This window comes from Somniosus microcephalus, unplaced genomic scaffold, assembly GCF_052327205.1.
Source record: "Somniosus microcephalus isolate GS21.2 unplaced genomic scaffold, FLI_Smic_1.0 unresolved_chr7, whole genome shotgun sequence".
NCBI lineage: Eukaryota > Metazoa > Chordata > Chondrichthyes > Squaliformes > Somniosidae > Somniosus > Somniosus microcephalus.
In genome coordinates this window covers 6,674,022-6,699,457 of record NW_028225185.1, presented here as the reverse complement: position 1 = coordinate 6,699,457, position 25,436 = coordinate 6,674,022, and the positions used below count along the sequence as shown (strand labels likewise).

At 54.6% G+C, this 25,436-nt stretch overlaps 1 protein-coding gene across 2 annotated transcripts in view; it reads right to left on the bottom strand.

The window, feature by feature from the left end:
* The window catches only part of LOC147086434 (semaphorin-4B-like), a 225,931-nt gene that overhangs the window by 64,053 nt on the left and 136,442 nt on the right, over positions 1–25,436 (bottom strand). For both annotated transcript variants that reach the window (XM_085978535.1, XM_085978536.1), the window contains one exon: positions 4,540–4,802. In XM_085978535.1, coding sequence (XP_085834661.1) covers positions 4,540–4,645 — 106 coding nt within the window. In that variant the 5' untranslated portion in view covers positions 4,646–4,802. The remainder of the gene's footprint in view (positions 1–4,539; positions 4,803–25,436) is intronic.

Genomic DNA, 25,436 nt, shown 5'->3' with positions numbered 1-25,436 from the left:
AGTCCAAAGATGTGCGGGTTAGGTTGATTGGCTATGATAAATTGACCCTTAGTGTTAGTGGGATTAAATATGTGGGGTTACAGGGATAGGGTGGGATATGTGTTGGTGTAGGGGTTACGGGGATCGGGTGGGATATGTGTCGGTGCAGGCTCGATGGGCCGAAATGGCCTCTATCTGCACTGTGGGGTTTCTGTGTGATTCTGTGATTTCTGTGATATGTGTTGGTGTAGGGGTTACGGGGATCGGGTGGGATATGTGTCGGTGCAGGCTCGATGGGCCGAAATGGCCTCTATCTGCATTGTGGGGTTTCTGTGATTCTGTGAAATTTGCTTGAGTTTTTTGAGGAAGTAACATACAGGGTGGATAAAGGGGAACCAGTGGACGTAGTGTATTTAGACTTCCAAAAGGCATTTGACAAGGTGCCACACAAAAGATTATTGCTCAAGATAAAAAATCACGGAATTGGGGGTAATATTCTGGCGTGGGTGGAGGATTGGCTCTCTAACAGAAAGCAGAGAGTTGGGATAAATGGTTCGTTCTCAGATTGGCAACCAGTAACTAGTGGTGTTCCGCAGGGGTCAGTGCTGGGTCCCCAACTCTTTACAATCTATATTAACGATTTGGAGGAGGGGACCGAATGTAACATATCAAAGTTTGCAGATGATACAAAGATGGGACGGAAAGTAGTGAGTGAGGAGGACATAAAAAACCTGCAAAGGGACATTGACAGGCTAAGTAAGTGGGCAGAGATTTGGCAGATGGAATACAATACTGGAAAGTGTGAGGTTATGCACTTTGGCAGGAAAAATCATGGAGCAAGTTATTATCTTAATGGCAAGAAACTGGAAAGTACTGTAGTACAAAGGGATCTGGGGGTCCTGGTGCACGAAACTCAAAAAGTTAGTATGCAGGTGCAGCAAGTGATCAAGAAGGCCAATGGAATGTTGGCTTTTATTGCTAGGGGGATGGAATATAAAAACAGGGAGGTATTGCTGCAGTTGTACAAGGTATTGGTGAGACCGCACCTGGAATACTGCATACAGTTTTGGTGTCCATACTTAAGAAAAGACATACTTGCTCTCGAGTCAGTACAAAGAAGGTTCACTCGGTTAATCCCGGGGATGAGGGGGTGGTCATATGAGGAGAGGTTGAGTAGATTGGGACTCTACTCATTGGAGTTCAGAAGAATGAGAGGCGATCTTATTGAAACATATAAGATTGTGAAGGGGCTTGATCGGGTGGATGCGGTGAGGATGTTCCCAATGATGGGTGAAACTAGAACTAGGGGGCATAATCTTAAAATAAGGGGCTGCTCTTTCAAAACTGAGATGAGGAGAAACTTCTTCACTCAGAGGGTGGTAGGTTTGTGGAATTTGCTGCCCCAGAAAGCTGTGGAAGCTACATCATTAAATAAATTTAAAACAGAAATAGATAGTTTCCTAGAAGTAAAGGGAATTAAGGGTTACGGGGAGCGGGCAGGAAATTGGACATGAGTCTAGGTTCGGAATGGTCATGGCCCTGTGGGTAGTGGAGTGGGCCCAGGGGCCGTGTAGCCTGGTTCTGCTCCTACTGTGTTCTAATTCTGTGTTAGATTTCAGGAGATGGTTTTATTCCTGTTCCTGGCTGGGGTGGAGATCGCCTTTACAGAAGGTAAGTACTGTAGAAAATATAGGGACAGAGTGATCTCCTGGAAGAATTTCGATCGCCTAGATGGGTCGGAGAGGAATTTCCCAGATTTTTTTCTCCCAAATTGGCCATTGGGTCTTTATCTGGTTTTTCGCCTCTCCCGGGAGATCACATGGGTTCGGGTGGATGCAGAGTGATAGAAGATTTGAGGTTAGGATCAGATCAGCCATGATCTTATTGAATGGTGGAACAGACGCGAGGGGCCGATTGGCCTACTCCTGCTCCTATCTTCTATGTTTCTACGTAAAACCGTGGAGCTGGTTCCAGATCAGTGCAGGCAGTTGCCTTCCCAACCGCGGGACGGCAGCGGTTCAAGGCGGCGGCTCACCACCACCGCCTCCGGGGCAATTGGGAATGGGCAATAAACGCCGGCCTTGCCACACATCCCGTGAACGAATTAAAAAAAACGTTGAGGCTCGCTCATGCTGCTGGGGTGGACACACGACGAGACCATGGGCTAGGGTTGGGGTGGTGGCGGGGAGGTGCGGAAGATGAGCTCTATACATTATAGAAATGTTGTTGAAAAACTCTAAACAGCTTCAAACCATTGGTTTCCTTCCTCTCTCTCTGTCTGGTGTTAGTGCAGCCACAGACATCCGCCAGAGATGCAGGAGATGACTTGACATCTCAAAGAGCTCAGGCATGGAGGCAATGCCAGCTCAAAATCCGAAAGAGACGTTCTTAAAGTCGTGAAACTGCCTTCACGAGACTGTTCGTCAACACAATTTCTTGTAGCGCTCATCAAGGTGACCCATCCCAAAGCCGAGGAATGGGACTGTCCCGCTTTCGGCAACCCAGTGCCCCCAACAAACACTCCCAGGGCAGGTACAGCACGGGTTAGATACAGAGTAAAGCTCCCTCTACACTGTCCCATCAAACACTCCCAGGGCAGGTACAGCACGGGGTTAGATACAGAGTAACGCTCCCGCTACACTGTCCCATCAAACACTCCCAGGGCAGGTACAGCACGGGGTTAGATACAGAGTAAAACTCCCTCTACACTGTCCCATCAAACACTCCCAGGGCAGGTACAGCACGGGTTAGATACAGAGTAAAACTCCCTCTACACTGTCCCAACAAACACTCCCAGGGCAGGTACAGCACGGGTTAGATACAGAGTAAAGCTCCCTCTACACTGTCCCATCAAACACTCCCAGGGCAGGTACAGCACGGGTTAGATACAGAGTAAAGCTCCCTCTACACTGTCCCATCAAACACTCCCAGGGCAGGTACAGCACGGGTTAGATACAGAGTAAAGCTCCCTCTACACTGTCCTCATCAAACACTCCCAGGGCAGGTACAGCACGGGGTTAGATACAGAGTAAAGCCCCCTCTACACTGTCCCATCAAACACTCCCAGGGCAGGTACAGCACGGGTTAGATACAGAGTAAAGCTCCCTCTACACTGTCCCATCAAACACTCCCAGGGCAGGTACAGCATGGGTTAGATACAGAGTAAAGCTCCCTCTACACTGTCCCATCAAACACTCCCAGGGCAGGTACAGCATGGGTTAGATACAGAGTAAAGCTCCCTCTACACTGTCCCATCAAACACTCCCAGGGCAGGTACAGCACGGGTTAGATACAGAGTAAAGCTCCCTCTACACTGTCCCATCAAACACTCTCAGGGCAGGTACAGCACGGGTTAGATACAGAGTAAAGCTCCCTCTACACTGTCCCATCAAACACTCCCAGGGCAGGTACAGCACAGGGTTAGATACAGATTAAAGCCTCCTCTACACTGTCCCATCAAACACTCCCAGGGCAGGTACAGCATGGGTTAGATACAGAGTAAAGCTCCCTCTACACTGTCCCATCAAACACTCCCAGGGCAGGTACAGCACGGGGTTAGATACAGAGTAAAGCCCCCTCTACACTGTCCCATCAAACACTCCCAGGGCAGGTACAGCAGGGGTTAGATACAGAGTAAAGCTCCCTCTACAGTGTCCCATCAAACACTCCCAGGGCAGGTACGGCACGGGTTAGATACAGAGTAAAGCTCCCTCTACACTGTCCCATCAAACACTCCCAGGGCAGGTACAGCACGGAGTTAGATACAGAGTAAGGCTCCCTCTACACTGTCCCATCAAACACTCCCAGGGCAGGTACAGCACGGGTTAGATACAGAGTAAAGCTCCCTCTACACTGTCCCATCAAACACTCCCAGGGCAGGTACAGCACGGGTTAGATACAGAGTAAAGCTCCCTCTACACTCTCCCATCAAACACTCCCAGGGCAGGTACAGCACGGGTTAGATACAGCGTAAAGCTCCCTCTACACTGCCCCATGGTCAGGTCTGAGCTGAGCACCCCCACCAGCTGTTTGATGTTCCAATCTGGCCCAGCGAGTGAAGTTAGTGACACCGAGGAGCTTGAATTCTTGCTCTAGTTCTACATTTCCAATCTCTCTCTCCCCTCCTCTCCGCAAGGTGCTGACTCTTTGTGTGGCACAGTTCCACGGGCTTCATCCCGCCCCAGTGGCCATTTTTCAAGTTGGGAGCACCGGCAGAGAGTACTGCCCGGCTATTCGACCAGAGGGGGCATCACAGCCCAGCCTGATCCTGCCCTCGGTGGATGTCCAGCCGCCCACCTTCCAGCCGGGAGTCTCTGGATAACGAGCAGGAGCAGGAACCCAGGCTGATTGTTCTGCTCTCTCACCCATGGGTCGCTGGGGGGGGGTGGGGGCAATCACAGCGTCTCATCTCAGTTAACCCAGGGCAGCTCACACGGCACTCGGGATGTGGCACACTGCGAGACCAACGGAGGCCAGGGTGGCGCGGGGGGGGACGATAGGGAGACAAAATGCGACGCGCCGGCGGCAGGAGGACAACCGCAGCCGCGGATCCATACTCACCGCTGGCGAAGGAGATCCGAGGGCGCACGTCCTCCATCGTGCGCGTCAGCACGGAGCCCGCCAGCGCGGCCAGCCCGAGAATCGCAACACCCAGCCGGGAGTCCATGGCGGTGCGAGGGAGCCCAAACCCCTCTTCGAACCACTCTGCAATCTGTGCGTCTCAGCACCGTGTCTGGAGGCGCTGTCTCTGCTGTCAAACCAACCACACACCCGGATGAGGCAATTTCCTGTTGTTCGCACGGTTGCGCATTTGCGAAAAAGGCCTGCAAAGATTGTTTTTCTCAGAAAGAATCTCATACAATAAGCATCATCTATCTTCCCACCAATTTTCTCTCTTCCCCTGGCCTTAAAACGCTGATTACTGCCCATTTAAAGACTGCAAAGCAGACACCCTCCCTGCAATACCTCACTGCCACAGTCATTCTTCGTATATCAGCCTAGACACTGACTGTGAGTCAACCTGGATGAGATGTTAGGGTTGAGCCCGATCCTGTCGTCTACACTGTCCCACCAAACACTCCCAGAGCAGGTACAGCATGGGTTAGATAAAGAGTAAAGCTCCCTCTACACTGTCCCGTCAAACACTCCCAGGGCAGGTGCAGCATGGGTTAGATACAGAGTAAAGCTCCCTCGACACTGTCCCATCAAACACTCCCAGGGCAGGTGCAGCACGGGTTAGATACAGAGTAAAGCTCCCTCTACACTGTCCCCATCAAAGGCTCCCAGGGCAGGTACAGCACGGGTTAGATACAGAGTAAAGCTCCCTCTACACTGTCCCATCAAACACTCCCAGGGCAGGTACAGCACGGGTTAGATACAGAGTAAATCTCACTCTACACTGTCCCCATCAAACACTCCCAGGGCAGGTACAGCACAGGTTAGATACAGAGTAAAGCTCCCTCTACACTGTCCCATCAAACACTCCCAGGGCAGGTACAACACGGGGTTAGATACAGAGTAAAGCTCCCTCTACACTGTCCCATCAAACACTCCCAGGGCAGGTACAGCACGGGTTAGATACAGAGTAAAGCTCCCTCTACACTGTCCCATCAAACACTTCCAGGGCAGGTACAGCACGGGTTAGATACAGAGTAAAGCTCCCTCTACACTGTCCCATCAAACACTCCCAGGGCAGGTACAGCACGGGTTAGATACAGAGTAAATCTCCCTCTACACTGTCCCATCAAACACTCCCAGGGCAGGTGCAGCACGGGTTAGGTACAGAGTAAAGCTCCCTCTACACTGTCCCATCAAACACTCCCAGGGCAGGTACAGCACGGGTTAGGTACAGAGTAAAGCTCCCTCTACACTGCCCCATGGTCAGTTCTGAGCTGAGCACCCCCACCAGCTGTTTGATGTTCCAGTCTGGCCCAGTGAATGAAGTTAGTGACACCGATGAGCTTGATTTCTTGTTCTCGTTCTACATTTCCAATCTCTCTCTCCCCTCCTCTCCGCAAGGTGCTGACTCTTTGTGTGGCACAGTTCCACGGGCTTCATCCCACCCGAGTGGCCATTCTTCATGTTGGGAGCACCGGCAGAGAGTACTGGCTGGCTATTCCACCAGAGGGGGTCTCACAGCCCAGCCTGATCCTGCCCTCGGTGGATGTCCAGCCGCCCACCTTCCAACAGGGAGTCTCTGGATAACGAGCAGGAGCAGGAACCCAGGCTGACAGCTCCCCTTCCCTAACCCTTGGGGCGCTGAGGAGCAACAACAGTGCCTGGGACCCGTCGCTCTTCCCAGCGGGTTTGCCGATCGGGAGCGGCCCTGCCCCCCTCCCCCGACCATGGCCACCTCTTGGTGGCTGACCTTTGAACCTGGGATCTACGTTTCCGACTGAACAACAGCGACAACACTTCAAAAAGAACTTTATTGGCTGCAAAGGGGGTCACCTTTGACCAGAAACTTAACTGGACCAGCCACATAAATACTGTGGCAACAAGAGCAGGTCAGAGGCTGGATATTCTGCGGCGAGTGTCTCACCTCCTGACTCCCCAAAGCCTTTCCACCATCTACAAGGCACAAGTCAGGAGTGTGATGGAATACTCTCCACTTGCCTGGATGAGTGCAGCTCCAACAACACTCAAGAAGCTCGACACCATCCAGGACAAAGCAGCCCGCTTGATCGGCACCCCATCCACCACCTTAAACATTCACTCCCTCCACCACCGGCGCACCGTGGCTGCAGTGTGTACCATCTACAAGATGCACTGCAGCAACTCGCCAAGGCTTCTTCGGCAGCACCTCCCAAACCCGCGACCTCTTCCACCTAGAAGGACAAGGGCAGCAGGCGCACGGGAACACCGCCACCTCCAAGTTCCCCTCCAAGTCACACACACCATCCTGACTTGGAAGATAGGAGCAGGAGTAGGCCATTCGGCCCCTCGAGCCTGCTCCGCCATTCAATGAGATCATGGCTGATCATCCACACTCAGTACCCTGTCCCTGCCTTCTCCCCATATCCCTTGATCCCTTTAGCCTTAAGAAATATATCCAACTCCTTCTTGAATATATTTAATGAATTGGCCTCAACTGCCTTCTGTGGTAGAGAATTCCACAGGTTCACCACTCTCTGGGTGAAGAAATTCCTCCTCATCTCAGTCCTAAATGGCTTACCCCTTATCATTAGACTGTGACCCCTGGTTCTGGACTCCCCGACCATCGGGAACATCCTTCCTGCATCTAGTCTGTCTAGTCCTGTTAGAATTTTATAAGTTTCAATGAGATCCCCTCTCATTCTTCTAAACTCCAGTGAGTATAAGCCCAGTCGACCCAATCTCTCCTCATACGTCATTCCTGCCATCCCAGGTATCAGCCTGGTGAATCTTCGCTGCACTCCCTCCATGGCAAGAACATCCTCCAGATAAGGCGACCAAAACTGCACACAATACTCAAGGTGTGGTCTCACAAGAGCAGATACATCAGCCGATCCTTCATCGTCACTGAGTCAAAATCCTGGAACTCCCTCCCTAACAGCACTGTGGGAGCACCTTCACCACACGGACTGCAGCGGTTCAAGAAGGCGGCTCACCACCACCTTCTCAAGGGGCAACTAGGGATGGGAAATAAATGCCGGCCGTGCGCCCACATCCCATGAACGAATTTTTTAAAAAGCGCTTTGGGACGTCCGGTGCTTGTGAAGGGCGCTGTAGAAATGCGAGATCTTTCATTCTTTCCTGGGAACGAGTGACTCAGTGTCGTAGCAGGCGGAGTGTTTACCCACCCCTGTGCTAGTAAGGTCACTTTATTTTAATGTACAGTCTCTCTTGCTCGACCCTGGCGTGGGAAGAGGTTGCCGTTGATGCGATTGTGCTTTTCGCATTAAATCGCCGTAAACTCGCTGCCTGTTTGATACGCTGGCTTAGATGTGCAGCTCGCCCGCCCCGACCGGCTGAAGTCAGCGTCCTGTCCTGTCTCTCCCTTTCATTTAGTCATTCTTGGCCTGGACGCGCGGAGAGCGAGCGCCAGCGGGATACTCGGGCGAGCCTGGGTCTGGTCTCCGTGCGACGCTCGCACGCAGGCTGAGATGGCAATCCGAAGATTGTGGCTGATTTACCCACGCCCCGCCCGTCTCCTTACCCCCGGGGCGCTGAGGCCAGGCTTGGCTCCCACTGCGGCCCCGGCTCAGCTTAACGGTGAGCAGGGACTTTACAATCTATATTAACGATTTGGAGGAAGGGACCGAGTGCAACGTATCCAAGTTTGCCGACGATACAAAGATGGGAGGGAAAGCAGTGAGTGAGGAGGACATAAAAAACCTGCAAAAGGACATAGGCAGGCTAAGTGAGTGGGCAGAGATTTGACAGATGGAATATAATGTTGGAAAGTGTGAGGTTATGCACTTTGGCAGAAAAAATCAAAGAGCAAGTTATTATCTAAATGGAGAGAAACTGCAAAGTGCTACAGTACAAAGGGATCTGGGGGTCCTGGTGCATGAAACACAGAAGGTTAGTATGCAGGTACAGCAGGTGATCAGGAAGGCCAATGGAATCTTGGCTTTTATTGCAAGGGGGATGGAGTATAAAAACAGGGAAGTCTTGCTGCAGTTATACAGGGTATTGGTGAGGCCACACCTGGAATACTGCGTGCAGTTTTGGTTTCCATATTTAAGAAAAGATATACTTGCTCTCGAGGCAGTTCAGAGAAGGTTCACTCGGTTGATTCCGGAGATGAGGGGGTTGACGTATGAGGAAAGGTTGAGTAGGTTGGGACTCTACTCATTGGAGTTCAGAAGAATGAGAGGCGATCTTATCGAAACATATAAGATTGTGAGGGGGCTTGATCGGGTGGATGCGGTGAGGATGTTTCCACTGATGGGTGAGACTAGAACTAGGGGGCATAATCTTAGAATAAGGGGCTGCCCTTTCAAAACTGAGATGAGGAGAAACTTCTTCACTCAGAGGGTAGTAAATCTATGGAATTTGCTACCTCAGAGAGCTGTGGAAGCTGCGACATTAAATAGATTTAAAACGGAGATAGACAGTTTCCTAGCAGATAAGGGAATTAGGGGTTACGGGGAGCGGGCAGGGAAGTGGACGTGAGTCTAGGTTCGGATCAGCCATGATCCTATTGAATGGCGGAGCAGGCCCGAGGGGCCGTATGGCCTACTCTTGCTCCTAATTCTTATGTTCTTAGGGACATTGGCGGTCTTGGTGGCGCAGCCCCGCACCGCGTGATGCCTTTCAGTACCGCGGTGCGGGGGGACTTCGGAGCACCTCGCTGCGGGCCTCGTCTTCAGCGCACACACGATGACCCGATGTGCACGCATGCTCGCACACGGATGTGCATGCCCCGACATGCATACGTCCTTGCGCAGCTGCGCGTTGTAGACAAGGCCTGGAGCGTGGCGCCCTTGAACAACACGACGCAGAAAAAAAAGAACAGTCCGCGCACACGCGCGCCCAAACACACGCTTGGCCCACGCGCGCGCGCCTGTGCGCACCGCGACACGTACAAGCATGGCCAACACCCCCCCCCCACCCCACCCCTCAGCTCTGGCGCTCGGCATGGTCGTGTAGCTTGCTTGCACTCACTGTCCAGGCTGATAGCTGAAGAACGGCCCCGGCGGGAGTCAGCGCCTTCAGCCGAGGCGGGGGCGGGGGGAAAAATTGCCGGGGTGGGTGAAAGACTATCGCTGTCGGAAAAACTGACTGCGAGCACAGCCTGAAGATTTCGTGGCTATTTTATTTACAAAATGCTACAGCTCAGAGGCACCTGGGGGTCCTCGTACATGAAACACAAAAAGTTAGCATGCAGGTACAGCAAGTAATCAAAAAGGCAAATGGAATGTTGGCCTTTATTGCAAGGGGGCTTGGAGTATAAAAGCAGGGAAGTCCTGCTACAACTGTACAAGGTATTGGTGAGACCACACCTGGAGTACTGCGTGCAGTTTAGGTCTCCTTATTTATGGAGGGATATACTTGCATTGGAGGCAGTTCAGGGACGATTCACTCAGTTGATTCCAGAGATGAAAGGGTTGACTTATGAGGAAAGGTTGAGCAGGTTGGGCCTACACTCATTGGAGTTTAGAAGAATGAGAGGTGATCTTATTGAAACATATAAGATACTGAGGGGGCTCGACAAGGTAGATGCAGAGAGGATGTTTCCCCTCGTGGGGGTATCTAGAACTCGGGGGCACAGTTTCAGGATAAGGGGTCGCCCTTTTAGAAGTGAGATGAGGAGGAATTTCTTCTCTCGGAGGGTCGTAAATCGGTGGAATTCTCTGCCCCGGAGAGCCGTGGAGGCTGGGTCATTAAATACATTTAAGGTGGAGATTTTTACAAGATAAGGGAGTGAAGGGTTATGGGGAGCAGGGACGTGGCTTTGAGCCCGAGATCAGCCATGATCTTATTGAATGGCGGAGCAGGCTCGAGGGGCCGAGTGGCCTATTCCTGCTCCTGTTTCTTATGTTCTTATTTGACGGTAAGAGAGTCGTCGAGACCATTGAGGTACTGAGCCGTGGAAACAGGAACTGAACACTCGCTCGCACAGCACATGTGGTTAGCCCTGTGTCATGCGTCAGATCACACGCAGCCCTGCCAAGGGGCTCAGGGGCACAGAGGAGCTGAGCTCAGCGGTGAAGCAAGACCTCTCGCGGTAACGCTCCGACTGGCCAGGTCACGTGCCCCCCCCGCAACCCCAACCCCACCACCCGCTTTCGCAATGCGGACAACGCGAGCTCTGGGGTGGGGGGGGGGAGGGGTGGTTTCGATGAGGCCATCCGTCCAGCGTCCCAAGTCTCATAAGAACATAAGACAGTAGGAGCAGGATTAGGTCATTCGGCCCCTCGAGCCTGCTCCGCCATTCAATGAGATCATGGCTGATCTGATCTTGGCCTCAACTCCACTCCCCTGCCCGCTCCCCATAACCCTCGACTCCCTTATCGTTCAAAAATCTGTCTCTCTCCACCTTGAATATATTCAATGACCCAGCCTCCACAGCTCTCTGGGGAAGAGAATTCCACAGATTCACGACCCTCTGAGAGAAGGAATTTCTCCTCATTTCCGATTTAAAAGGGTGCCCCCTTATTCTGAAACTATGCCCCCGAGTTCTAGATTTCCCCACGAGGGGAAACATCCTCTCTGCATCTACCCTGTCGAGCCCCCTCAGAATCTTATACGTTTCAATAAGATCCCCTGTCATTCTTCTAAACTCCAATGAGTATAGGCCCAACCTGCTCAACCTTTCCTCACAAAACAACCCCTTCATCTCAGGAATCAACCGTGTGAACCTTCTCTGAACTGCCCCCAATGCAAGTATATCCTTCCTTAAATAAGGAGACCAAAACTGTACGCAGTACTCCAGGTGTGGTCTCATCAACGCCCTGGACAGTTGTAACAGGACTTCCCTACTTTTATACTCCATTCCCTTGCATTCTCGAGCAGGTCTGCGGCCGGGACCGGCCATCCTAGCGCGAGGGTTGACCCCCAAACCGCCGACACCGCCTCCGAGCGACATCAGGCAATCTCTCGCTTCAGGCTCCCTGTTCCTCTTCGGGCGCAGTGAGCGTCAGCGAGCTCTCCGCTCCTGGAGTCCGATCCTGTCCTGATCTGATGTTCGTGCACCCACAGTCTTTCCAACAACAACCACCACTTGCATTTATATAGCGCCTTTAACGTCCCCAAGGCTCTTCACCGGAGCAATTATCGGACAATATTTGACCCCGAGCCACATAAGGAGATATTAGGGCAGGTGACCCACATTCCTGGTCAAAGGGGTCGGTTTTAAGGAGGGGTCTTAAAGGAGGAGAGAGAGGCGGAGAGGTTTAGGGAGGGGATTCCAGAGCTCGGGGCCCGGGCGGCTGAAGGCACGGCCGCCAATGGTGGAGCGATGGAAATCGGGGGGATGCGCAAGAGGCCGGAATTGGAGGAGCGCAGAGATCTCGGGGAGTTGTGGGGCTGGAGGAGTCAACTTGGATAGGGAAGAGAGAATCATGGATGATTTTTCAGCTCTCTCGCTCAAGGGTGCTGAGGCCAATTGTCTTGGCCTGGCTGGGATCACAGACTGGACATTGACGCTGCGTTCCTCTGCTCTGTATCGCTCAACGTCGCCGGGGTGTAACCTGTGGCTACTGGGCCTTCAGCGGACCTAGAGTTAACCAGAAATTAACTCCACAATGATGAGCGGAGCCACATATATAAATTCAACCTGAACCGTTGTCCCTCTCTTCTCCAAATACCCCATCTTACCCTCTCTGCCTCCTGCCTGTATCCTCGCTGTGTCGAAGCCAAGACTCTTCGCACTTTCTGAAGTAGAGTTTAACTTAACTGCCCTATAACGGTGGACTTGCATTTCTCCCGCGCCTTTCACCCCCTCAGGACCTCCCAAAGCGCTTTACAGCCAATGAAGTACTTTTTGAAGTGTGGTCACTGTTGTAATGTAGGAAATGCGGCAGCCAATTTCGGCACAGCAAGCTCCCACAAACAACAATGTGACAATGACCGGATCATCTGTTTTTAGTGATGTTGGTTGAGGGATAAATATTGGCCCCAGGACACCGGGGAGAACTCCCCCCTGCTCTTCTTCCAATAGTGGCCGTGGGATCTTTTACATCTACCTGAGAGGGCAGACGGGGCCTCGGTTTATTGTCTCATCCGAAAGACGGCACCTCCAACAGGGCAGCACTCCCTCAGTACTGCCCCTCCGACAGTGCGACATTCCCTCAGTACTGCCCCTCCGACAGTGCGACGCTCCCTCAGTACTGCCCCTCCGACAGTGCGGCGCTCCCTCAGTACTGCCCCTCCAACAGTGCGGCACTCCCTCAGTACTGCCCCTCCGACAGTGCAGCGCTCCCTCAGTACTGCCCCTCCGACAATGCGATGTTCCCTCAGTACTGCCCCTCCGACAGTGCGACGCTCCCTCAGTACTGCCCCTCCGACAGTGTGACGCTCCCTCAGTACTGCCCCTCCGACAGTGCGGCGCTCCCTCAGTACTGCCCCTCCAACAGTGCGGCACTCCCTCAGTACTGCCCCTCCGACAGTGCGGCGTTCCCTCAGTACTGCCCCTCCGACAGTGTGGTGCTCCCTCAGTACTGCCCCTCCAACAGTGCGGCGCTCCCTCAGTACCGCCCCTCCGACAGTGCTGCGCTTCCTCAGTACCGCCCCTCTGACAGTGCGGCGCTCCCTCAGTACTGCCCCTCCCACAGTGCGGCGCTCCCTCAGTACTGCCCCTCCGACAGTGCGGCGCTCCCTCAGTACCGCCCCTCCGACAGTGCAGCGCTCCCTCAGTACCGCCCCTCCGACAGAGCGGCACTCCCTCAGTACTGCCCCTCCGACAGTGCGACACTCCCTCAGTACTGCCCCTCCGACAGTGCGATGCTCCCTCAGTACTGCCCCTCCGGACAGTGCGGCGCTCCCTCAGTACCGCCCCTCCGACAGTGCGACGCTCCCTCAGTACTGCCCTTCCGACAGTGCGACGCTCCCTCAGTACTGCCCCTCCGACAGTGCAGCGCTCCCTCAGTACTGCCCCTCCGACAGTGCGGCGCTCCCTCAGTACTGCCCCTCCGACAGTGCGACATTCCCTCAGTACTGCCCCTCCGACAGTGCGACGCTCCCTCAGTACTGCCCCTCCGACAGTGCGGCGCTCCCTCAGTACTGCCCCTCCAACAGTGCGGCACTCCCTCAGTACTGCCCCTCCGACAGTGCGGCACTCCCTCAGTACTGCCCCTCCGACAGTGCGGCACTCCCTCAGTACTGCCCCTCCGACAGTGCGGCATTCCCTCAGTACTGCCCCTCCCACAGTGCGGTGCTCCCTCAGTACTGCCCCTCCGATAGTGCGGCGCTCCCTCAGTACCGCCCCTCCGACAGTGCGGCGCTCCCTCAGTACCGCCCCTCTGACAGTGCGGCGCTCCCTCAGTACTGCCCCTCCGACAGTGCGGCGCTCCCTCAGTACCGCCCCTCCGACAGTGCGGCGCTCCCTCAGTACCGCCCCTCTGACAGTGTGGCGCTCCCTCAGTACTGCCCCTCCCACAGTGCGGCGCTCCCTCAGTACTGCCCCTCCGACAGTGCGGCGCTCCCTCAGTACCGCCCCTCCGACAGTGCGGCGCTCCCTCAGTACCGCCCCTCCGACAGTGCGGCGCTCCCTCAGTACTGCCCCTCCGACAGTGCGGCGCTCCCTCAGTACTGCCCCTCCGACAGTGCAGCGCTCCCTCAGTACCGCCCCTCCGACGGTGCGGCGCTCCCTCAGTACCGCCCCTCCGACGGTGCAGCGCTCCCTCAGTACTGCCCCTCCGACAGTGCAGCACTCCCTCAGTACCGCCCCTCCGACGGTGCGGCGCTCCCTCAGTACCGCCCCTCCGACAGTGCGACGCTCCCTCAGCACTGGCACTGGCAGCGTCGGCCTGGATTTTTTGTGCTCGAGTCTCTGGAGTGAGACTACGAACCCACGACCTTCTGACGCGGAGGTGAGTGAGAGAGAGAGAGCGACCCCACTGATCCGCGGCTGACCCCTTATCAAACTGCGCAAGATCCCCATCCCAATCGCGCCCCACAATTGGCACTCTCGGCCTCCGTGAGCACCGGGACGCGGAATTTCCACCCGTTGACTTTATTCGCGGGCTGAGATCCTTCACTGCTCCAGCACAGCTCAGTCCCCTCCGAGACCGTCTGATCTGAATTAGATATTTATTTATTTTTAAAACCGTTGAGGCAGCGGAGAGAAGGGTCAGTGAGTATCACTCCCAGCCCGTGCTGCTCTAGATTCCTGCGCAGGAGTCGTTACTGACACCGGGGGGAACCCATCACCCTGTCTCGCACAAGCGGCATTGCCATGGCAACGGGCCTTCTACCTTCAAAAGAACTGCGGCCCTCAAAGCACACACGTCAAACCCATTCTACAAAATTAAAACTAGGTCATAGAGTGCAGCCGCAGATAGCAGAGGATGGGATTATTTACCCCTTGTTGCCTGCTGACGACTGCTGTCCACCGTCTCGGGAGGATGGCGAGGGGCTCGCCTCCCACACTCTCTCTCAAAGCTTCCATCTGACGCTCGGCTGCCTCACGGAGCCTGCAGTTCCTCCCTTCCCCCTCCCTCTCCCCTGAGGGGTTGTCACCACAAACACCCACACACCCCCACCCCCCCGACCACCCACCCCCGTCCCTTCCCACGCAGCGACTTACTCCCTGTCTATCAAATATTAACGTGCAGAGGCCTGGGGCCTGACAGAAAGGCTTCGGCCTGCTCCAGGGACAGATACCGCACCTGGGGGGCGGGGGGTGCTATTCTTTGGAAAATTTATCCCCCCTTCCATTGTTTTAATAAAAATTATTTAATCTGGGGGCCTGCATTTATCGCCCGTTCCCCCCTAGTCGCCCCCCCGACTTTTGAGAAGGCGGTGGTTGGCCGCCTTCTTGAACCGCAGCGGTCCCGTGCCGTGAAGGCGGTCTGACACAATCGAGTGGCTGTTTCGGAGGGGCAGATGCGGGTCAACCGCGTCGGTGTCACATACAGGCCCAGACCGGGTCAGGGCGGCCGGTTCCTTGCCGTTCGGAAAACCAACCGTTGCTCTTCACCGCACGGGGCCGCAGCGGTCAAAGATGGCGGCTCACCGCCACCTTCTCGAGAGGGGCAACTAAGGGGGACGGGCGATAAATGCCGGCCTTGCCAGCGACGCCCGCGTCCGCGGGATGAATTAAAACAAGCATTAACCATCGATGAACGGTTACAAAACAAAAAATATACGGCGGAAAAATGTCTAGAAGGTAAACCTACGATGTTGAGGCCAAATCATTAAATATATTCAAGAAGGAGTTGGATATATTTCTTAAGGCTAAAGGGATCAAGGGATATGGGGAGAAGGCAGGGACAGGGTACTGAATCTGGATGATCAGCCATGATCTCATTGAATGGCGGAGCAGGCTTGAGGGGCCGAATGGCCGACTCCTGCTCCTATCTTCTATGTTTCTTTGTTAAAAGAGAGGGACGTTTTTAGGAAGATAGCAGGTTCCTCTGAAGTAGCAGAAATAAAAGAAATATACGAAAGAATTGTTTGTTTTATCAAAGCTTGGGCTTTGGGTGAGAAGGTCAAAGAGAGTTGAACAAAACGTTTCAGGGACAGTGGTTCAAAGAATGACACAGCACAGAAGGAGGCCATTCGGCCCATCGTGCCTCTGCCGGCTCTTTGAAAGAGCTCTCCAATTAGTCCCACTCCCCCCCTGCTCTTTCCCCACAGCCCTGCAGATTTCACCCCTTCGACGAGAAATCCCACTCCCGCAGGAAGGATCGCACAGCCTGGGCTACTAGGCCTCTGATTCACATGGGGAGCAGGCGAACTAAAACTTCAAAAAAAAATCAGGAAGCAGGGAGAGGGCTCGTTGCACGTACCTCACCTGGGCTCCGGGCGTTCAGCTGCAGAACCGGCCGTCCAGCGGGGAGGGAGGTGTTCTGGCGACAGAAAGCCGAGTACGCAAGGTACAAAGGGCTGAAGCCGAAGGGAACTGAACTCTGCATCGCCAAGAAAAGAAGATTAGGGATTTACTTTCACACGGCTGCAACCTTCTCGAGGGGAATTAGTGCTGTGACCAGCGGCCCCTCGGGTAATGCAGTTCACCGCGCTGGGAATATCTCTACAGGGCAGAGTGACGCTCAGTGCTTGCACAATGCAGTGGCTCAGTGGATATCACCCCCTCTCTCCCCGCCGAGTCAGAAGGTCGTGGGTTCGAGTCCCGCTCCAGAGACCTGTGCAGAAAATCCAGGCCGACACTCCCGGTGTCAGTACTGATGGAGGGGCGGTACTGAGGGAGCACCGCACTGTCGGAGGGGCAGTACTGAGGGAGCGCCGCACTGTCGGAGAGGCAGTACTGAGGGAGCGCCGCACTGTCGGAGGGGCAGTACTGAGGGAGCGCCGCACTGTCGGAGAGGCAGTACTGAGGGAGCGCCGCACTGTCGGAGGGGCGGTACTGAGGGAGCGCCGCACTGTCGGAGAGGCAGTACTGAGGGAGCGCCGCACTGTCGGAGGGGCGGTACTGAGGGAGCGCCGCACTGTCGGAGGGGCGGTACTGAGGGAGCGCCGCACTGTCGGAGAGGCAGTACTGAGGGAGCGCCGCACTGTCGGAGGGGCGGTACTGAGGGAGCGCCGCACTGTCGGAGGGGCGGTACTGAGGGAGCGCCGCACTGTCGGAGGGGCGGTACTGAGGGAGCGCCGCACTGTCGGAGGGGCGGTACTGAGGGAGCGCCGCACTGTCGGAGGGGCAGTACTGAGGGAGCGCCGCACTGTCGGGGGGGCGGTACTGAGGGAGCGCCGCACTGTCGGAGGGGCGGTACTGAGGGAGCGCCGCACTGTCGGAGGGGCAGTACTGAGGGAGCGCCGCACTGTCAGAGGGGCAGTACTGAGGGAGTGCTGCACTGTCAGAGGTGCAGTACTGAGGGAGGGCCACACTGTCAGAGGTGCAGTACTGAGGGAGCGCCGCACTGTCGGGGGGGCGGTACTGAGGGAGCGCCGCACTGTCGGAGGGGCGGTACTGAGGGAGCGCCGCACTGTCGGAGGGTCGGTACTGAGGGAGCGCCGCACTGTCAGAGGGGCAGTACTGAGGGAGTGCTGCACTGTCAGAGGTGCAGTACTGAGGGAGGGCCACACTGTCAGAGGGGCAGTACTGAGGGAGTGCTGCACTGTCAGAGGTGCAGTACTGAGGGAGGGCCACACTGTCAGAGGGGCGGTACTGAGGGAGCGCCGCACTGTCAGAGGGGCAGTACTGAGGGAGCGCCGCACTGTCGGAGGGGCGGTACTGAGGGAGCGCCGCACTGTCGGAGGGGCAGTACTGAGGGAGCGCCGCACTGTCGGCAGGGCAGTACTGAGGGAGTGCCGCACAGTCGGAGGGGCAGTACTGAGGGAGCGCCGCACTGTCAGAGGGGCAGTACTGAGGGAGCGCCGCACTGTCGGAGGGGCAGTACTGAGGGAGTGCCGCACAGTCGGAGGGGCAGTACTGAGGGAGCGCCGCACTGTCAGAGGGGCAGTACTGAGGGAGCGCCGCACTTTCGGAGGGGCGGTACTGAGGGAGCACCGCACTGTCGGAGGGGCGGTACTGAGGGAGCGCCGCACTGTCGGAGGGGCGGTACTGAGGGAGCGCCGCACTTTCGGAGGGGCGGTACTGAGGGAGCGCCGCACTGTCGGAGGGGCGGTACTGAGGGAGCGCCGCACTGTCTGAGATGCTGTCTTTCAGATGAGATGTTAAACCGAGGCCCCGTCTGCCCTCTCAGGTGGATGTAAAAGATCCCACGGCCACTATTGGAAGAAGAGCAGGGGGGAGTTCTCCCCGGTGTCCTGGGGCCAATATTTATCCCTCAACCAACATCACTAAAAACAGATGATCTGGTCATTATCAAATTGCTGTTCGTGGGAGCTTGCTGTGCACAAATTGGCTGCCGCGTTTCCTACATTACAACAAAAGTACTTCAAAAAAGTACCTCATTGGCTGTAAAGCGCTTTGGGACGTCCTGAGGATGTGAAAGCTACAGGGATTGTTACCAACCTGGGAGAATGTTGCCAGTGGGGTCCCACGGGGGTCTGTTACTATTTTTATTTTTTATATTTATTAGCGGGATGCAGGTGTCGCTGGCAAGGCCCAGCATTTATTGCCCATCCCTAATTGCCCTTGAGAAGGTGGTGGTGAGCCGCCTTCTTGAACCGCTGCAGTCCCGCGTGGTGAAGGCGCTCCCTCGGGCGGGAGTTCCAGGATCTTAACCTGATTTTGGGACTTCTTTTGATTTAATAGCTTCATAAATGATCTGGAGCTCGGAGTCACAAGCACAGAGGCTAAATTTGCAGATGATGCAAAGCTAACTGAGGGTGGTAGGCTTGGGGAATTGGGCAGACAGGTGGCAGATGCAGTTCAATGCAGCGAAATGCTAAGTGCTTTGCACGGGGACAACAAAAATCCAGGAAAGGGGCTATTACTTAAACGATATGCTTCAACGGTACGCTTTTATCGACACCAACTCCTAGGCTGCCTGTGCTTGCAAACATCGCACCACCACACCTACGCCGCGAATATGCAGTCGCCAGGGAACACAACCGCCACACCAGCAAAGATATGCCGATCCAGGCCCACTTGAACAACCCACCACCAACCCGGCTCAAATCTAGAAGGCCATTTCTGGACTGTCGCCAAAGGCCCTTCAGCGATCTCCCCTCAGCCTTGATGACCGATGGCGAAATGCTTGGAAGAACTGCGACACACGGAATGGATTCCTTTATAGAGGACCCCACAGTACAACGTGCCTCGCAAACAGTGGACAACCATCGACCGCCTCAGAACCGGTCATGGTAGGTGCTGCCACCTAGAAATAGTGGTCCTATAGAATCATAAGAAATAGGCTTCTCTATTAAGGGGAATTCTTCAGCAGTCTGCCTGAGCTGACACAGAACAATGTTACTTATGTTAGATAAGGGCTTTCACAAGGGCTCGTTATGGGGCCAAGGACAGAATGTAGAAACAGGCCTCTGTGTAGGCATGACTGGGCCTGATAAGAGGTTGGAGAAGGAGCCTCATGATCCACGTATCTAAAACAAACTGTCTGTGAGAAGGTAACAAGATGTCCATACAAGAGATAAGCGAAGGAATGATCTCACGGGGCTGGAGCCTAGGTTAGGAGGGGTCCGCCTTGGGTGTCTATTCCCCTGCAATTGAACATGGAATGGGTAAATGTAATTAAACCGATGATTGGCGTGAGGTATCCACCGGCCCCTGAAATAAGGTATATAAACCGGGCAGTCGAGGAGGGGAAAGAGGACAGAGGAGAGCTCCCCGAGGTGGATCACCCACCATCAACATCCTGGGGGTCACCATTGACCAGAAACTTAACCGGACCAGCCACATAAATACTGTGGCAACAAGAGCAGGTCAGAGGCTGGGTATTCTGCGGCGAGTGTCTCACCTCCTGACTCCCCAAAGCCTTTCCACCATCTACAAGGCACAAGTCAGGAGTGTGGTGGAATACTCTCCACTTGCCTGGATGAGTGCAGCTCCAACAACACTCAAGAAGCTCAACACCATCCAGGACAAAGCAGCCCGCTTGATTGGCACCCCATCCAGCACCTTAAACATTCACTCCCTCCACCACCGGCGCACCGTGGCTGCAGTGTGTACCATCTACAAGATGCACTGCAGCAACTCGCCAAGGCTTCTTCGGCAGCACCTCCCAAACCCGCGACCTCTTCCACCTAGAAGGACAAGGGCAGCAGGCGCATGGGAACACCACCACCTCCAAGTTCCCCTCCAAGTCACTCACACCATCCTGACTTGGAAATATATTGGCCGTTGCTTCATCATCGCTGGGTCAAAATCCTGGAACTCCCTCCCTAACAGCACTGTGGGAGCACCTTCACCACACGGACTGCAGCGGTTCAAGAAGGCGGCTCACCACCACCTTCTCAAGGGGCAATTAGGGATGGGGAATAAACGCTGGGCCTTGCCAGCGACGCCCACATCCCATGAACGAATTTTAAAAATGCCGTTGAATGTCAAGGGGAGGTGGTTAGACTCTCGCTTGTGGGGAGATAGTCATTGCCTGGCACTTCTGTGGCGCGAATGTTACCTGCCACTTATCAGCCCAAGCCTGAACGTCGTCCAGGTCTTGTTGCGTGCGGGCACGGACTGCTTCATTATCCATACTGTCACACCGGAAGCTTCGGCCTGGATATCTGACTTAGATATTGAGATCTGATTTGCTTTGGTTCCACCATACGAAAGAAGAAGACTTGAATGGAAAGAAAAGTGAAAGAGATCGGAGGGGTGGAGGGGGAGTCGTGATCAGCAACACATTGGCAATAATGCTCGGGGGTAGCGAGTAAAGCAAATCAGATATTGGGATGTATTGAAAGGTTCACTATTGAGCTGAAATAGTGAGATAATCCTGCCACTTTATAAATCATTGGTGCGACTACACTCAGAATGCTGTGGACAGTTCTGATCGCTGCACTACAGAAAGAATATTGCGGTTACTGAAAGGATATGAGAGGTGAGCTCATCGAAATATGTCAGATTCTGAGGGGGATTGACAGGGTAGATGCTGAGAGGCTGTTTCCCCCTGGCTGGAGAGTCTAGAACCAGGGGTCACAGTCTCAGGGTAAGGGGTCGGCCATTGAGGATTGAGATGAGGAGGAATTTCTTCACTCAGAGGGCGGTGAATCTTTGGAATTCTCTGCCCCAGAGGGCAGTAGAGGCTCAGTCGTTGAGTATATTCAAGGCCGAGATCGATAGATTTTTGGATATTAAGGGAATCAAGGGATATGAAGAAAGTGCAGGAAAGTGGAGATGGGGTAGAAGATCAGCCATGATCACACTAAATGGCGGAGCAGGCTCGAGGGGCCAAATGGCCAACTCCTGCTCCTGATTCTTATGTTGGACTGGATTGGATTATGAGGAGCGATTGTGTAAATTGGGCATGATCTCACTGGAAAAGAGAAGTTGGGGGAGGTGTTTTTAAGACTGTAAAGGAACTGGATAATGTCGAGCAGGACGAGCTGTCTCACCTTGTCCAGAACAGTCGAACCAGAGGACACGGCCTGCGCTCGAAGGGGGCTAACATAGAAACATAGAAAAATAGGAGCAGTAGTCGGCCATTCGGCCCCTCGAGCCTGCTCCACCATTCAATATGATCATGGCCGATCCTCCTCTATCTCAATACCATATTCCCGTTCTCTCCCCGTACCCCTTGACGCCTTAAATTCAAAACGAATCCGCGGGAACAATATTTCAGTGAGCGAGAGGTCAATCTCCGGAGCAGGCTCCCCGGGGCAGGCGGTGGGGACAGTTAACGTTGATTCACTCAGATGCATTCTGGCAAACAGTCGGTGAGCAATTTGGGACGTGGCGTGCGGTGAGCGCAGCGTGCTCGGGAGGAACGGGTGACTGTGGAACTGTGGCTCCCAACGCTCTCCGGCACTTGCGGGGGGGGGGGGCTTTCCCTCGCCTCGTGTCGGGCTCTGTTGTAGACTCATTGGGGGGAATTTTGCCCAGCCCTGGGGAGGCGAGTTTGGAGGCGGGACTGCCGGGAAAATGGGAGCGGGTACCAAACCCGCCCCCAACCCGCCTCGGTGCCATCTTCCCGGGAGGCGGGTCCCCGACTCGCGCTGGGACCCGTCTCCTGGAGGCGGGAAGGGGATTACAGCCACTTAACTGCCTGTTAACAGTTAAGAGGATTATCCCCATTTTACCCACACAAGTGCGGGTTTCCCGACGTCGGGAAACCCCGCCAGGGTCAGCGAGGCGAGCAGTTGGGTCAGCGGGAGTCAGAGGGTTCGAAAGGTGCGCTGTGGAGGTGAGTGATGGGTGCAAGTGTGGAGAGCTAAGTATGGGAGGTGAGTGAAAAGTGTTAGAAAAAGTTTGTTACCTTTGTTTCTTCTTGCAGGTCTCAACCCTTGGGGATCCGGAGGCTCCTCATCTCCACGGCAGAGGTGACAGAACAGCTGCTGCATTCTCAGATGCAGCAGCCATCTGATTTCTGCTCAGGAAAGCGGTTTGGTGAGTACAAGGACTCACCAAAGAACAGAGATTGTCAGCGTTTGACAGATTCACAGAGCTGTCAAACGATGACAATTCACATGTCAAAAATTTTTGACAGATGAAACGTCATAACGCTGACGTTCTCTGCAACCGGCTTCCCCTTAATTGGCCTGCTAAGCCCGCCGGGCGGGCTCAACGAGGTCAATCAAGGGAAAATAGCGTGGGCTGGCCGGATGTCGTTGGGGGCGGGACTGAAACCCGACATGCCGCAGTCCTGCCCCCAACGCGCCCCCATTGATAAAATTCCCCCCATTGATAAGAGATTGCTCGCTGTGGTTACTCGACAACCCCATTATCGTTGGATCACACGCACAGAAGGATAGTAGAAGGCGAACTAGATGGGCCGTGGCCTTTTCTCACCACCTTTCACAGCCTCAGGACGTCCCAAAGCGCTTCACAGCCAATGAAGTACTTTTTTTGAAGTGTGGTCACTGGTGTAATGTGGGAAATGCAGCAGCCAATTTGCGCACAGCAAGCTCCCACAAACAGCAATGAGATAATGACCGGATGATCTGTTTTTAGTGATGTTAGTCGAGGGATAAATATTGGCCCCAGGACACCAGGGATAATGTAAGACCTACGACCTACAGGTTACAGATTCGTACCTAAGATTTACGAGAAATTACACGAGACACACGAGTCCGTCTTTCACATTTTATTGTCCTTCAGACAGATTCAAAACCCCTATCACTAATGGTCTGAATTCGAGCAGTACACCAATAATGTTACAAGAGATCGTACATACAACCACCCACGGATGATCAGTCCAGCGTCGATTGTAGGTCCTCGTAGGCGAGAAGACTGGCCAGGCCCCTCCTTCCGATTGCCTTGCTGATATCTTTAAGACACTGGGCTGGATTTTGATACTGGAGGTGTGCAGGAGGCGGGACTACAACTTTCGGGGTTGTAGTCCCGCCTCCATTGAGTTGTGGCCAACCCACGCGATTTTCCCTTGATTGACCTTGTTGAGCCCGCCCAGTGGACTCAGCAGGCCAATTAAGGGCAGGTGACGTCACAGATTGACATTTCATCTGTCAAAAGCTTTTGACAGATGAAATATCAGCGTCTGACAGTTCTTTGAAGCTGTCAAACACTGACAATCTGTACTCCAAGTTAATTCCTTCCTCTCAGGCTGATTCAGAGATCTCTCCAGAACAGAAAGCTGAATGCTGGAACTTTTGACAGCTCGCGGCCATTCTGCTTTCTGTGCCGGTGAGATGAAGGACTCCTGAGACCTGAAGGAAGGAAGGCTGTAAAGGTAAGTCAAACTTCTTTAAACACTTTACACACACCAAACACACTTACCTCTGCACTCATGCACCCATCACTCACCTGAACACCGGACATCTCGAACCCTCCAAGTCCTTCAGCCCGACGGTCCGCCTCGCTAACTTGGCGTGGTTTGGAGCCGTCGGGAATCCCACACTTCAGGGATAAAAATAAGGATTAGGCTAAAAACTGCCTGTTAACTACCTGGTAACAGGCAGTTAATTGGCACTAATCCCCTTCCCGCCTCGGGCAGGTGGGTCCCAGTGTGGGTCGGGTACCCGCCTCCTTTGAAACTGGCATGGAGGCGGGATGGGTTCGTGCCCCCCGATTTCAAGATTTTAACCCCCCCACACGCCTCCAATCTCGCCTCCACGGCCCAATGAAAATCCTGCCCACTGTCTTTTATACAGTTCTTATCTTTCGCAGTCAATTCCATCATGCAGGGGCTGTGAGGGGCATCCCTCCGATGTTCGGCTTGAGTTGTCTGAGCTCTCACTCAAACGTACACATCCTGTGTCGGCCGACCGTTGTTATTTGCAGATGTGGTCGGCTGACCATTTGGTTGCAACACACATTGTGCAAAACCCGTTAACTCGTGTCCTGTTTTTGCACAACTCCCAGGGTCTGTCTCCTCCCTTCAGCTCCGGATGGCTCGTTTCATGACCCCCGGGGGGCCCCCCCCAAGACCGTTCACACCATTTGCCTGAAGATGTACCTGTCTTTGTAATGCCCAACCGTTTGTTCCTGCTCAGGGTCTGTCGCTTCCTTATCTGATTAACAGCTTGCAGCCTTCACAGCTCACAGTCGCCGCAGTTTATTTTACATTTGTTCAGCAGAAAGCCTCTCAAGGCATGCTGGTACATTAAATTTGGTCAAGTTGCAGCAAACATTTACAGCAAAAGATTACAGCACATGTCTGATTGTCCTGCAATAACTTCCCCGCTCCTCTTGGAAATAGTGGCCGTGGGATCTTTTAAGCCCACCTGAGAGGGCAGACGGACCCTCGGTTTAATGTCTCATCCGACAGTGCGGCGCTCCCTCAGTACTGCCCCTCCGACAGTGCAGCGCTCCCTCAGTACTGCCCCTCCGACAGTGCGGCGCTCCCTCAGTACTGCCCCTCCGACAGTGCGGCGCTCCCTCAGTACTGCCCCTCCGACAGTGCAGCGCTCCCTCAGTACCGCCCCTCCGACAGTGCAGCGCTCCCTCAGTACTGCCCCTCCGACAATGCGGCGCTCCCTCAGTACTGCCCCTCCGACAGTGCGGCGCTCCCTCAGTACTGCCCCTCCGACAGTGCGGCGCTCCCTCAGTACTGCCCCTCCGACAGTGTGGCGCTCCCTCAGTACTGCCCCTCCGACAGTGCGGCACTCCCTCAGTACTGCCCCTCCGACAGTGCGGCGCTCCCTCAGTACTGCCCCTCCGACAGTGCGGCGCTCCCTCAGTACCGCCTCTCCGACAGTGCGGCGCTCCCTCAGTACTGCCCCTCCGACAGTGCAGCGCTCCCTCAGTACTGCCCCTCCGACAGTGCAGCGCTCCCTCAGTACCGCACCTCCGACAGTGCGGCGCTCCCTCAGTACCGCCCCTCCGACAGTGCAGCGCTCCCTCAGTACCGCCCCTCCGACAGTGCGGCGCT